Consider the following 15,754-nt stretch of genomic DNA (forward strand, 5'->3'; position numbering starts at 1 on the left):
AGCTGATTGTTGTACTTTTCAATGCTTCGGACATGGTTCACCGGCTGCAGTCCACTCAAATGATAATCGTTTTGAGTCCAGAGTGAATGAATGCATATGGATCCACATTTCATTCATTGTCAGATATTGACTAAAACCCAAAAGTTTCATCAACATAAGTAAAAGCTTTTGTGCACGCAGTTATAGGTTCGTTACTTCCAAATATAGTCTTGTGAAATCCGTTTTGAAGAAGAATCGTATTTCACAATGATCTGTTTCGTACTCGAAAGTTAATTTTGCAGCGTAGTTCTGGATAATCAATCTTCCCGTTGATCAATTTCGAAATAGTCAATGCTTGTTGAATTCTTTTCGGCATTGTAATGTAACGATTCCCAATAATTGTCATATGCTGGAATATGGTAGCAAGTTTACAGGTTTCATCTACGGCAGACTTGTAATGCAATGCGAACAAAGCGTTTCTGAACACGATCTAGTCCACGACTCCATGTTATGTGTTGCGGACACAAAATTACTGAAGCGTTTGCAAGAATCTGGTGGACGACAAACAATATAAAGCATGGTGTGAAGTTTTTGAAATAACTTGCGACCGCTGGCCATCGACTGTCAGTTTAGCATTTAGTTATCCTCCAATATCAGGTATTCACTTTAGACAAAATTGTTCCATCAATACTACAATCAAATATAATAGGGCTTTAAATCTGATGGAATGTGAAAACTTGACATTTGGCTACATAAATAGTTAGTTTATTCTCCTTGCACCAATCTGCGAACGTTATTTGCAAATCTTGCAACACTGCGATACAGATTAATTTACAATCATACACGAGATACAGATTAATTTACAATCATATCCCAAAAGCAATGCAACATCGTTGGAAAATAATATAAATAATAAGGGTTCTAAGTTACTATCTTGCGAAACACCTGATTTAGTGTTGAAAATTTGTGTATTACGTACATTTTATTTGCTACGTAGATAGATCTACGTCCCGGGTTGGCGGTTCAATGCATAGGGCGCTGGTCTTACAAACCAGTTGTCGTATGTTCGAGCCCCGACCTGGAAGGATTCTTAGATTCGTAGCACTAGCCATGCACTGGTTCTGTACACTCTGAATCGGCTGCGAAGTCTGTTGAAACAGAAGTTCAAATTCCACTACAGGAATGTAATACCAAGGCTTTGCTTTTAGATAGATCTATGTGTTTATATAGGCAGTGCAACCAGTTTATCACAGTGGCTTGAGCGATTGAGTTTAAATGTATAATGTAGATTTTAATTCACGTGCGCTAAACTTTCTGAATTGAAGGTTCCTATTTTGCGGGATTACTAATAGAAGGTGCATAAATCTTTATTCCGCAATAATTTCTGCAAGAGAAAATATGTTTAGTAATGTGTTCGTTGATAATGAAATGTGTTAGTGCCCGGTGGATTTTGTCGACCCGCATCGGTCCGATCATCGGCCCGATTATCGGTCCGATTGAGCACGATATCGAAGCGCTACGATCGGCCCGGCATCGGACAATTCTGCACCATTTGCATCAACCGCGTCGACCTAAGAAAGCTTTATTTTTACATTATGTATCGCTAGAGAAATAGAGAGAAGGAATATCAAACAATTTCGCATTTTCGAGCCGCCGTCTCCCCGATTGTGTGTGAAGGAGTGTTAAACACTGTTTTGTTTTGATCATAGAGGCTTTACCCTTATGGTCGTTCGCCTCTTTAGGGCCAGAAAAACTCTTGCCCTATGTTCAGGATTGGAAATCCAAACCCTGATATATCGCATCTCTCCTGAGTATCAGACATCCGCTCTCTGCTTTGGTATATCTTCACTCTTTTGTTCTACCGATACACTATGTAAGCTCTAAACGCAATCAAAAGCTCTCGTGCACGATGCGTCCGATGTTCGGATTTACTGGGTAAGCTGAAACTGAAATAATTTTTCTCGACCAGTTTCAAGAAAAACGGAAGAGCTTTTGACTAAGAATTTAGCTTTTCTTGAATTTCAATTCTAAGCAGAATGAACTGATTTGATTATTTTTCTACTATATGGAAGATTTATTGATTAAATTTTGCAGAGCAGTGCGACAGAAAATCTGTCAAAAGATATTGAGTTGCCCGATGCTTCCACTTTAAATGGGCCACCCTGTATATCACAGATCTCAGATTTTTTCATATAAGGAGGGCAGTCACTAAATTCTGTACGTTTTAGTCATAGGAAATTTTTGGCTTTTGAGAATTTTAACCAAAATTTTCATATTGTTTAGCATTATAGGGAAAGCATAAGGGTAAGTACATTTTGGGTCTGTAATATTGAGTTTCTGAAGAATTTGGTGAAGTGTGATATGAGTGGGTTCCGTATTATTAGAAGTTACCCAAGTAGCATGATAAGTTGCTGTCCTGTATTTATCTACTGATTGTGCAGTTTATTAAGTTAGTTTATATTACTATTCTAATAACTGTTGTGTTATAGAAAAAGCGCACTTTTTCTGTGTTGTGCAGCATATCTTTAAGTTTTTCCGTTATTACGAATTCACTTATTGTGAGAATTCACAACGATTGTGCAACTAATGCAAAAACTCATGCGTCGATCTCACAAACTTAATTTCTAGTGAATAAGTTCCACATTGAATTTCCAATATACCTGCTCCTAACACAAACATGGATCTTGTAAAGTAATCTTTACATGAAAAATGATAATGCTACATATTGCAGAATTAATCTATTGTGTTTTTGTAAATAAAAAGTGGATGGGTAATGTCGGAGACATAAGTGGATGTCCCAAATACAAATAAAACTTCTCACTTCTGAATATCTAAAATCAGTCTCATAAGTTGATATATTGTGTAAATTGTTTAACAAAACCTTGATATTACATTCCCTTTTGTGGAATTTGACCTTCTGTTTCTGCAGACTTTGCAGCCAATTTTATACCTACCCAGTTAGTAACCCGAAAATGCACTGTCGCTCAAAATAAAAAAAAATTGTCGTCCGAGCATGAGAAATAAGTTTTTCTCTTTAACTCTAGTTGAAACCAAACGTTTTAGAAAACTATATCTTTTTGTTATTTGTGGATATTTTATACTACTGAGAATTTTATCATAAATTGCTGATCATATTTCCGACAAAAATCTACACCGAACTGCATTTTTATGGTATTCGTACGCCCGAAATTTTCAAGCGCCTTTGAATTAACGTGTTTTGATGATTGTACACCAATTTCTGTGAAAAGAACAGTCTATTATTTTCAATGAGGATGATCGGAATGGTGTTTGAAATACGTATATTCAAACATTCTCAAAATTTACAGACGATTTAGATCAAAGTAATCCTTTATTGAACCTGAAAGATCTCTAAATGATTCTTTCTTGAATATTTTCTAATATGGCATCAATGGTAACAGTGAGTTGAGTAGGAAATGGCTCACGCAACGTGATTATCTAAATAACAGGAATCATTAATATGTTAATATTTCGGAAAGAAATGCACTACGTTTTGTTTTATTTTGATCAGTTTAAATCTTCTAGTTGAATTAAACAACAATACAGTATAGTCATTCATCTTAGAAGGTCTGACTTTTGTGATACGCTTTACAGTGATAAGTTCCACAACCAATTTTAATATATTTAAAAACCTTTCTGAACATATCTAACATAATTTTAAAGTAATTGTAGAACATCTTGAAATTTCAATAAGTTACATTTGCTACTTGGGTAATTACAATTCAATTGTCAGTGTAATCATCAATAAGTAACAAGCACCCTCGAGGCATAACGCACCTTTTGCTTTTCTCAAAAGTTACCAATTTTTTTCACTGAAATTTTAATGAAACTGAAAGTCCGCCATAACAACAGATTACTATAAAATTTTGGTAGCGATGATTCAATCATATTTGGAAAATTTAGAAAAAACGAATCATGTCTCTGTTATAAGTATTTTTTTATGTTCGTTCCATAGTAACTTTCTAGGGTGAGGAAGACGATTTTAATTATGTAACCAGGCAAAACGACCCGAATTGTGTGAGGCAAAAAGCTCAAGAATTCGCTAACAAAAATTATCCATAAGTTATCAACTTAATGAATAATAGTGAACAATCTCCCACCTGGCAAATATTTCGTCAAAGAAAAGTCTAAAGCTTCCTTTAAATAAGAAGAAGAAGCTTTATGAGGGTGCATATTGCCCCGTGGTTGTCATGAACTTTAATCCGTTGTTTTGATGGATGTTTATTCGTTGTTTAAGATCATCCTGCCTCTATGTTCAGATAATCATCATTTCGCGTAATTTAAAATGTATATTTTTCATGTTTTCCACGATCAGGCGTCATGCCCCGCATATATTTCAATAGACATTTTTTAAGGGTTTTGGAAAATAAGATATTTTATGTATTTTTCAATGCATTCAGTAAGTATTTGTACGTAATTTTGAGAAATAATGATTACAAAAGATAGTTAAGCATGAAACTCTTCCGAGTTATTCTCTAGAGTTAAGATATAGCTACATTTCCTTAGGGGGTACATTTTACCCCATCTACCCCTATAAAAGAAGAGGTTTCCACTGTTGTACTGGTTCCGACTGTTCTGTTTATTGGAAATCAAAAAAACCTTACATCATTTTGGTACTTGATACTATGTTTGGAACAGAAATAAAGAAAAAGAAGAAAATAATTGTTTTGGAAAGTTTCAAACCATAAAATTCAATCAAAAAATATTTTTACGAGTTGTTTTGTCAATTTTCCTCTTTTTTGGGCTTATATATTTTCTCAAAAGCTCCCGAAACAATTATAATTCTTTTAGTTCAGTTTGAAGTTACACATGTAGTATAAAAGCTAGATAACTTTGAGCAGAATCAGTCGAATAGCTTTCGAGATATCATAGCAGCAGTTTTAAATAATCGTGTTTAGAATAAAACGTGTTCGAAATTCCTTATTGTTGTTAAAGGGTATTTTTAGTAACGTGTTAGCCGCAATGAATTTATGTATGATGAATTTGGTGTAAGCTGCCAGATTTAGAAATAACTATAAATAACTAATTTTTGGTAAGAGCAATTTATTTAGCCTTAATTATGTCAATGTATTGAATTGCAATGTCAAAGTAAATATCAAAATTATGGTTTATTCAATCATTTATTTTATTGAAACTACCGAACTGACTTTTTGACGGGTCATGAAAAATTACTTTTTCGAACACTCTATAATCAACTCAATTGCCGAGCTGGTTTCTATCCAATTTTCATTGTTCAGAAAAAATGGAAGAAAAGGAATATTGATGCTTCATCTACTTTACTGAAGAATGACGACTTGTCAGACTCTTCCTTAGTGGTCGCGATAGATATAGGATTCGCTCTAAGCAAACGATGCGATAATGAAACAATATGTTGTTTATTGTTAATTTAAGTATCGACTAAGCACTTTGATATAAATTTTTGTGTAAGAATAAAAAACGGTGCCGCGAGCAACCGAAGTCGTAAAGCAAAGCCTTGGTATTACATTCCTGTAGTGGAATATGACCTTCTGTTACAACAGACTTCGCAACCGATTCAGAGTGTACAGAACCATTGCATGGCTGGTGCTACTTTTCTACTGACACTACGAATCCTTCCAGGTCGGGGCTCGAACATATGACAACTGGTTTGTAAGACCAGAGCCCTATGCATTGAACGGCCAACCCGGGATACAACCGAAGTCGTACAACATAGAAATTGAACCGCAAAAACTACGTACAAAATAAAGACCTTCGAAATAAACAGAAACCGTTTCAATCTATCACACGACACAAGCACATCCAGTTTATCAATTTGATATACAATCGAAACACATAATCTGGTTGATCATATGTTTGATTTGTATATAATATTGAAAAATCTTGAGCCAGCTTGAATGTTCCACTTCGAACAACACTAGTTACAGTTATGAAGATTACAGTAGTTGAAATGTTGTCTACAATAAAATTAGCAAAATTTTTTCTAGTCTTAAACTTTAAAAATGGAGAATAAGTTTTGAGTCCGTCGCACACGCCTATTGTGATTAACTTTTCAGGAGGTAATCCACGTTTGGTAAATATACCTTTGAATATATAAAATCTATAAATGTATTTAACTCTTCCGAAACATTATGGGACTTACCCGGGTCGTCGGTTCAAAGTATATGGCGCTGGTCTTAAAGCAAAATGTCGTCTTTACGAGTCCTGTAGCTTATTTACCTCCTCTTTTCTCAACTCTTATTGAATTTATGAGTGAGTAGTACTTATCGATTTCATGCTCAGCCAAATTGAAAAGAACAATAAACGATCATTTTCGATGTCCTTAGTGTAGTCACTATTCGATTTATGTTATTAGCACATGATGATTAATCACATTCGCGGGAAAGCTAAAAAGTATTATAGCAGCTGAAAACCGTGAGCGACTATCCAAAATTGAGAAAAAAAAGTCTCCATTCATGCCCTACTGTGCTCGTTCAGCTGCGGTTTTTAATTTCAGTGCAACGAGATGTTGCAACATAGTTGTTGGGTCATTTTCCATTCATTTTCAATCACACCTCCGAATTGAATGTCCTTCCACACTAGGTCTACAGCTCACTTTCGAATGCGGCACGTAGATTGCATAGTTAACATATGTCCCATCAACGTATAACACACCAAACTTTGCACACCACCTGTTCATGTATTTCGAGGAAATTGAATCATTCATTATTTTGCGAGGGAACCTTATTCACATCGCACGTGAAAGCGAACTTGAGTTAACACTATCAGTTGAAATTCGTCACACAGATAGACAATACCAAATTCTTCCACTGTAGCTGCCATTGTTTCATAGGGTTCTCGATGCTAGTATAATTTAACAACAAAGATTGCTCAATGAAATTATTAAGATTTATTTAAGTTTAAGATGTACTTTTAATCAAAGTAACTACAGACCAGAATCGAAATAGTCGCCCCCGTCAATTTTTTAACAAACACCATAAACATACATTATTTCATTTTTCTGTAGGGTTATTGTAGTAAATATTTTAGTAAATACATGTAGCTCTCTTGAGTGAGTCCCGCATTAAAACTGTAAAAAGTCTACTGAAACAGCCAAGTGAACAGTTCTTCAAAATGTTTATAAATCAAAATGAAGAACCAGCACTACTTTTATCCGATTAGGCTCAAATTTTTTGCATATGAATTTTTTATCTGCTTTAACCTAATTCGAAATGATGAAAAATTCAATAAAGTTTTAAAACCTGCTTTACGGTAACATTAAAATTACTCCTCCAATCCTCCTTATTTGTATTCTGAAATCTGAAAATGGCAATAAATGCAACTATAGAACATCAAAATGGTGAACATGAAATTTTCCTTAATGCAAATTACACTTAACCTAAAATGTAATAAATCCTATAACCCACAGCAAATGTGTCACAGATATACTTTAAACCACACATTAACACGAAAGTAGTTTTGTGAGTGAATTGAAATAACAATGTTTAAATGTTTAATCCCCGTTCTAGTTATTTTATTTTTGGTGAGTTGTTCTTGCTAAGTTGTTAGACCATGCAAAAGGTTTTATGAAAGCTTCAATACGACTTAAAACCTATTATATCAAATGTGAAAAGAGGAATTGATGATAGCTGTCATGAGTTGCATGAAACATAGAGATCTAGTGTCATCTCGAAAATAGTTTAGAAAAATCGACAATGAAACATGAGATTTCCGAAAGCGAAATACTTTTTTATGGCAAATGTCTTAGAATTGTCTTAAACATCGAGATCTATTGTCATCTCAAAAAATTTTTTTTTGGTAAAAAATCGATCATGGAATTCCAAAATCGATTATTTTTAATCCAAATGTCTTAGAATTGCATGAAATGTCGAGACCTGGTCATATCTCGACATTTAAAGCAATTTTAAAATATTTGACATCAAAAAAAATTTAGGATCTCGAAAATTTCCAAATTTCCAGAGTCGATTTTTCTTCTAAAATAAATTTTTCGAGATGACACTCGAATTTATCCGATTTAGCTTAACTTTCGCATAGGAATTTTTTGAGGTGCTTCCACTTTTGAGCACTACCGCTTTACGAAATTAGAGATGACTCCAAAATATTGGCACCCGAATGTACATAGCATGAAACACTACAAGGAATAGTCCTTTGGGTTGTTCGAATTGTCGACGTAGGACTACACAACTACCTTATGATCAAAAAAGAACCGGAATTTTCATTTTAAAATTCCCGCGCTTGTCCAATCGGTAAACTTTTATTCTCTCAACGTTGGCAACACTTTTATACACATTCTGTCAAATTTTAACGCATATCGTACGATTAGTTTTTGTTTGGCGTCTATACAAAGCAATTGAAAATTTTTTATAATGGATGAAAAGTTAGAACAACGTGCGTGCATCAAATTTTGTGTTGCAAATGGATTTAAGTGTTCCGAAACGTTAGAAAAGGCCTTTGGTGAATCGTGTCTAGGAAAAACACAGGCATACGAGTGGTATAAACGCTTCAAAGGTGGTCGTACAAGCTTGGATCATGATGAGATCCCTGGCCGCCCAACAACATCTGTTACTGAAGAAAACATTGAATCGGCGAAGCAAATCGTGTTGCAAAATCGTTCTGTACCGATTAGAGAGATTGCTGTGTTATTGGGCATCTCTTATGGATCAGCCGAACACATTTTAACTGATGTTTTGGATTTGAAACGCGTCGCTTCTCGGCTGGTGCCAAAACGCTGAATTACATTCAAAAACGCCGGCTCACACAGAGTTGGTTCTGTCGCAGTTTTTGGCCAAAAACTCAACCAATATCATCAACCAAGCACCGTAATCTCCAGATATGGCCCCGTGTGACTTTTTCCTCTTCCCCAGACTCAAATTGCCATTGCGGGGAACGCGTTTTGAGACCATAGAGACCATAAAAAAGAATTCGCTGCGTGAACTAAAGGCCATACCTTCGGCGGCCTATAAAACTTGTATGGAAAATTGGATCAAGCGTTGGCATGCATGTATTGCCGCAGGAGGAGAGTACTTTGAAGGCGATAATAAAGAAATTTATTAAGAATTGAAATTTTGCGTTTTTTAATAAAATTCCGGTTCTTTTTTTATCATAAGGTATTGTCAAAATCACTGTTAGTTTCTGTTTTGAACATTTAGGAAGCTGTTACATTTTGTGTTCCTCATATTCTTATTAGTATCGAGGTTAAATGTATTTTCAGTGCTTTTTCAGAACTTTGAATTTCCTGAAAAGTATCGGTAGTTTGTTTATGTTGGTGATAAGAGGTGTTGTATCAACATAAGTCAATCATAAATTCAAGTCCTAGTGCGGACAAGGGTTGGCGGTTCAATGCATAGGGCACTGGTCTTACAAACCAGTAGTTGTATGTTTGAGCCCCGACCTTGAAGGACCTGAACGCTAAGAATCGACTGCGAAGTGTGTTGAAATAGAAAGGCCAAATTCTACAGAAAGAGTGTAACACCATGACTTTGCTTTGTTTTGTACAGACAAGGAGATTCTAGTTTTATGCGAAATGCAAAGAGATTTAATGGAACCGAAATTGTCGTCTCTGTTAGGGGAAGCTATGAGTACGGCTTGGTAAACATGGAAAATTAAACATTGTTCGTTTTTATTAAAGTTCGACTACCAACTGTCTCAAATATAGTTATATCTATTCGAATCGATGCGACCTGACCACTGTTTTTTATCGCATTTTGAATTCGCATTCCCATAAAGAATTCAAAGAGTAGTCCTTCGTCGAAACGCGCGAATCAGTTGAGTAAATAGTAGTACAAATATCTACGCACTTTCACATTTATTTAAATTTGGATCTCCCAAAAGCTAATTTTCGGGAATTGTAATCCCTTTCAGAGTGGAAGGGGAATCTTCCCAACGGTTTTGAGAAAATTAATTTTTTTCTCTTTAAAACGTTCGCGGGTTTACTTTCTGAGAATTTGCTCTTTGGTAAGTCCAAGTGTACGTCCACAATCGAGAAGAGAGCGTCTCTTGGTCATAAAAAATATTTGTTACGGTCGGCGCTGAATGGTGGTTATGTATTCTAATTGACGATATAATTGCATCTTCATATATATGAAGGATAATGATTACGGCGATATCTCATCGGATTTTTGTAGCAGTATAATATTAACCTAAAACATAATCTAATTCAAATAGTTTTGCCGAAAAAAAACCGCAAGAAATTAATGTTTTCGTAAATTATTTGTACAACAAATTTTTACCAATTCCATCATGTTTTGGTGCCCCCTGGATGTTGGCAGTCGCCTCATTCGCCCCACTCTCACTACGGCACTGCTACAGACTTAATCAAATACGACGACACTCTCTTTCAATATTACGATGAGTTTTTAGAAAGAATATTGTAAATCTTTTCAAAACTAAACAGTCTACGAATTTGGCACTTCTTCTTGGTGAATGGTAGATACCCAAAACAACCATAGCTGCAAATTTATTTTCTCGCTGCTTTGATGTACACGTGGAATATTTACAAGATTGAAAGTACTGAATTAGTTCTTGGTGAATTTTCTCAATTTTTTTTACAGAACAAATTCCAAGCGAACTTTCTCGCAGTTTGATGGGTGAACAATCTGTTTCCGAAACTTCTTAAACTGATATTACCAAGCTTCGTAAGTTGCTTGATAGAGGCGGTCGAGTATGCAGTTTCTTAAATTCAAACCTGAACCTTTACCTGTACCCGACCTGATTTTTTTTAAACCACAAAAAAAATAAATAATTCCGATTTTTGGGTATATTTGATTTCTGTCCATTGTAATGACGGTCTGGTTAGTGCTTTCAAATGTTCATTTCGTACTGAAAATGAATATACTGTGCGGGACTAAAAGTGGGGCTTAATCGGACACAAAATTTTCGACTTGAAATTCTTAACGGATTCTTGAAACATACCTATATCTTGATATCTATATATCCATTCCACTTCTTGAGTAAAACGTTCATTATATGTAGCGAAATCAATCATCAATTATTTAGTACTGCAGGGCGTAAAGTTGCCACTTTTGCAATGAACTGTCAACCCCAGGGGTTAGAACAGAATCGGTTCATCTTATTTTTGCTTATGAAGTTAATTATTACATACTTGTTTTTGCGTTTCGTTTTTTATCTGGATCCTACCTCCGGTTCCGCAGTAATATATTGATGAGTATTAATCATGACAAAATGTCATAAAAAAAGTCATTTGAAATCATCGAAACCTTTGTTACTATTGCAAATTATTCCAAAAAATACTTACTAATATACCGTTTCGAATTTTTCCAAAATACTTCAGAATGAAACCTTCATTTAATACTCATACATACGTTCTGTTTACACTTCTATCGAAAATAACTGGTGCAAGTTTGATCAAACTAGTTCAAAAATAACTTCATGAGAAATTTAAAGAATAAATAGTACATATAGAGTGTTGAAGTGCGACAAGGCCAATCCCGGTCTTTCAATTCGTGATGTGGTCAGAATGCACAACTTTCAAACAGTGTGAAACATCCTTTCCAGAGCAAGATACAAGATTAAACAGGCTCCTGTACGTGTTTCGATGAAGATCAAGGGCTTGCTCGATGATGAAATATATGCCAAACTTGACTGGACATCTGGACTGGGCTGGTCTGAGTCGAGTCAGGGACATCCAGTAAAAACAACATAAACGAAATGCGCTGATTCTGTGTCCGATTCCACTATGCGGACGATTATGAGTTCCATCTAGAGGTTCGAGATTTCGTTCGAACAGAAGAAATGTAATACCATATAATGCTGTAACTTTCAATTTTTAATAAAAGTAATGTAGTCAATTGAACTTTTTTAACTTATTGAATTGCAGTTTTTTTTGTACGTACCAATTTTCTTTAGATCACTGTTGCATCACTACACTTCAACTATGTATGTCTCGTTAGAATAACAGATACTTCACGTATTTCGACGGTTACTACAAGCCATCATCAGTGAATCGGTTCGATAAATCTATTGATACTGCAGTATTTTGATTTTTAAAAAGGGCACTCTACGATACGCTAGAAAATCCTTGTTTTTCTGAAAACGGCCAATAGGCCATCTGTCAATATTCACAGGATTCCGGATGACACCCGGCGCGTTGACATTCGATCATATCAGCAAAAGAAAAAGAAATGGTCATCACTTCTAGAAAATTGAATATTGACAGATGGCCGTTATTAGAAGAAACCAAAAAAAAAATAAGATAAATCCTAATTACTATAGATGCAAGTTCAAGGGTACAAAAAAGCATTGTTTAAATGAGGAAATACAATCTTAGGGATCTCCCAATGCCGGATGTAAAACTCTTGTCTCAAGTATACGAATCCGAGACTGTCGCAGTTGCAGTAAGTTGTTAGAGCCATCAAATAACCAGGCCCACAAGTTAAAAAAATCACAATCTGCTTCGAAGATTCTGTACTTTTTTGTGTTGTCAACTTTATGAAGGTTAGACATTTTTAACTTTCATCACCCTGTAATTCAAAATGCTTGTTTCAACAGATTTGACATATAAATGAAAGTTAAATTAATATTATTGATAATTTATAAGCTGATTAAATTCCAAACAGCTTTGTATCAATAATACATACACTTAGTTCATTTTGGTAATTGGTAGTTTTTCACCTCAAAATTGGCGGAAAATTTAGCGTAAGATCGCACCACGAACTATTAAAAAATCAAAATAATAACTTGAGAACGACGGAGAGGGGAGAAATAACTTGTACTTTAAGTAAATTTAAAGGCATTTTTGATTTCGAAATTTGATTTTAAAATTTTAGAAAATTGTCTCCAGTCTAAGCTTTTTTGAATGCAGTATAACAATATGATTTCCGTTTGGGGCAGATTTCACATGCTCACCCGGCCATAGCCTATGCCGCACAAAATGTGAACTAACGCGGAATTTTTAGTAGCTACTAGAATTGTACTAAAGTCTTCTAAGAAGCTTCCATGGGGAATATTTTTCATGGATATGCATCTGAAACGAGATTTCAAACATATCTTTTCCCGAATTTCAGATTCCAATTATCGTAGCATTCTTCAGGTGCAGATTGAAATACAAAACAACCTCTGTCAATTTCCGCTTAACAACTGTTTGAATTTTGAAGCACACAGAGCCAAATTACAATAAATCACTTCTATACTCACCTCCATAGCTTTCACAATGGATCACTAAATTTGTCAGTATTTTTTATCACGTTGCACTTGAGCGTCGGCGATAAATTTATTGCAGCTCCTCCCGCTTTTTTTGTTTGCCCTTTAACGGAAGCACCTACGCACCACGGTATGTGCAGCGCAATGAGAGGCGTTACGATGAATCCTCTTGCAGCTAGTTGCTCGGACGGCGCCCCGAATCCGACAAATCTTGCGGATTCTCAAATTTATTCATAGAATTTCCTCGTCATAAATCTATTCACTGACGATGTACTTTTCATGGATGTTTTTGTCGCTATTCACCCGACAGGCTCAACAGGACTGACAAGTAGCAAGATTTAAGTGGATCCGTATGAAGATGCACTTGAATTAACCGCTCAGTGGAGGATTATTGTGAGAAAAAAATTCTCAGCGTTGCCTTTGCTGCCTTTGTATAAACAGAAATACACGAATTTGAATAGGGCACTCGGAAAACAATAGTGTCAGTGTGTTATCTTTACTCTAGTTCACTATGCAACACTCTCACTCCGCCTTGTAAAAAATATGTTGGAGAATTATTTTTTTGTTTTAGTTTTAGTGCATTATTTTTTCCGCAGGATGCACCTGCTAAATTGACACAGATTGGCCAGAGAGAGTCTCTATTCTACTAAGTGCTTTTCACTGTCACTAAGGATCACTTTCTGTCGTTTGCTTAGCTCTTCTGTAGTATCTGTATCCTCGGGGTTACCAAGAAGGAGTGCATGCTGCTCGAGAAGATCAGTTCCTTTTATTTCCTTACCATCCATCATCATCATCGTCGTCGTTCTCATCGCAGTCGGCTGCGTAGCTCGTCTGCGTGTTTATGTTGTGTGCCTTACTACATCTCCTGACTAGGTAGCTGCGATGTTGCATTCAGGTTGTTGGCGCCGGCATACCGGTTTGCTACACAACGTCACGGAATAATAACACTCACATTGTTACTAGGTAATTTGAAAATTGTAGTACGACTAACTAATGCTATGAATTATAAATATGACAGCTAAGTTTATCAGGATATTTGTGAAAATGTGACATTTGTCTATCTTTCACATACACAATAATTAATTAGAATAACCAAATTGAATCAGATCAATACATACGTTTTAATGTTATACACTTATCACTTGTCTACCTTAAAAACATTCGATTAGTTCGTAGCCCAGATTATTATTCTGACCTTTATTACCCTTCATTTCAATACTATACGAGAAGCAGAGGGGCAAAATAACAGAAGAATTAAATAGGAAACATAAGACTTGTGAGAAAATTAACCTAAGAGGTAGGAAGCTGCAACAATTGGGGGATCATCGCAATGTAGGAAAGTCACATCTAAGACGACTCGATTGAACAAAACACTACACGGTCGATGGGGTTCTAGAGGCAATTAAGGCACAAATAATTGCTTATAAAGAGTGATTTTTTGCAAGTATAACTTTGGTGTATAATTTAATCATGTATGGGCGCTGGCAAAATTGGATAAAGATCCACTGTTATATAGAAAGCCATATAATCTTTAAAAATTAAATTATAATAATTATTTATCATCCGCATGTATTTTTGCATGAATATTCTTCGGTGGTTTAGTTCTCATGGCATTATTTTAATGACCCTCGTTTCAAGCGGCAATTTTAAATTCTATTCACTCATTACCCTGTAATGTCGAAACTGCAAATCGGATCGAATTTGAATCTAAAAAAGTAATAATCGATTGAACATTCCATGATATGTCGAAGTAAGTTCCACTTTAGAGTTTTTCGTCATTATTTACGGTACTTCCAGAACCGGTATTCAGGAACCAGCATAACCGAAAATGTATTCGTATGGCCATAAATTAATGTGACGAATAAATTGCAATAGCTTTCAGTTCAACTTTGAAGCTTTTTAATATTGTCATCTTCTATATTGGTTTGAATTTTAAAAATTCATTCCAGAATCGGAAGCTGGAATCGGATAAGATTTACCAATTTTGTATGGTACCATAAGTATTTTAATTTGATTTTTTGTTTATTTGGTTTGACCTTTCAAAGAAAATAATTGAGCTTTGAAAAACGATTCAACACCGGAACCGAAATTCTAAAAGCTGTATAGTTTACAATTGATTCAAACTGTTTAAACATTAGTATAGACATCTTCGAGAAATCATAGTGCGAATTAAATTTTCTGTACCTTTCGAATCGAAAACTGAATACCGCTAAAACTGAAATAAGTTTATTTGGTTATCAACTACCCAAGTCTACAAACCCGATAATCCAGATAAATTTATGTGAAATGGACATTTTTATACTAATCATCTTGTATCTCCTAAACCGGAAGTTGGATCTGACAAAAAAGCGAGATGTTTTATAGGATCTTAAGATGTTTAATTTCAATCTTTTATGGTTCCTAGATTTCATTTGAATCTTAGATCGGTGAGTAACACTATTTTAATTTCGTTTCACATATCATCCTGTAGTTTCGGAACCAGAAGTCGGATCCAAACGTAATTCAGGAACCTTGTTTGGGAGCATACGACTTTTCATATGAATCTGAGTTTGTAGAAAAACGGTCAGCGGTGACGGGGAAACCTTTCATTTGCGACTAGTTTGATCGAAATCGGTCCAGTCAT

General features: G+C 35.2%; 1 protein-coding gene across 1 annotated transcript in view; it reads right to left on the bottom strand.

Annotated features, from left to right (window-relative positions):
• LOC131436244 (allatotropins-like) overlaps nt 1–13,879 on the bottom strand; it is an 84,558-nt gene extending 70,679 nt beyond the window's left edge. The window contains exon 1 of the mRNA XM_058604869.1: nt 13,126–13,879. Within this exon, the coding sequence (XP_058460852.1) occupies nt 13,126–13,131 (6 nt within the window). The 5' untranslated portion in view covers nt 13,132–13,879. The remainder of the gene's footprint in view (nt 1–13,125) is intronic.
• Between the last annotated feature and the right edge of the window lie 1,875 nt (nt 13,880–15,754).

The sequence above is a fragment of the Malaya genurostris genome, chromosome 3 (genome assembly GCF_030247185.1).
Source record: "Malaya genurostris strain Urasoe2022 chromosome 3, Malgen_1.1, whole genome shotgun sequence".
NCBI lineage: Eukaryota > Metazoa > Arthropoda > Insecta > Diptera > Culicidae > Malaya > Malaya genurostris.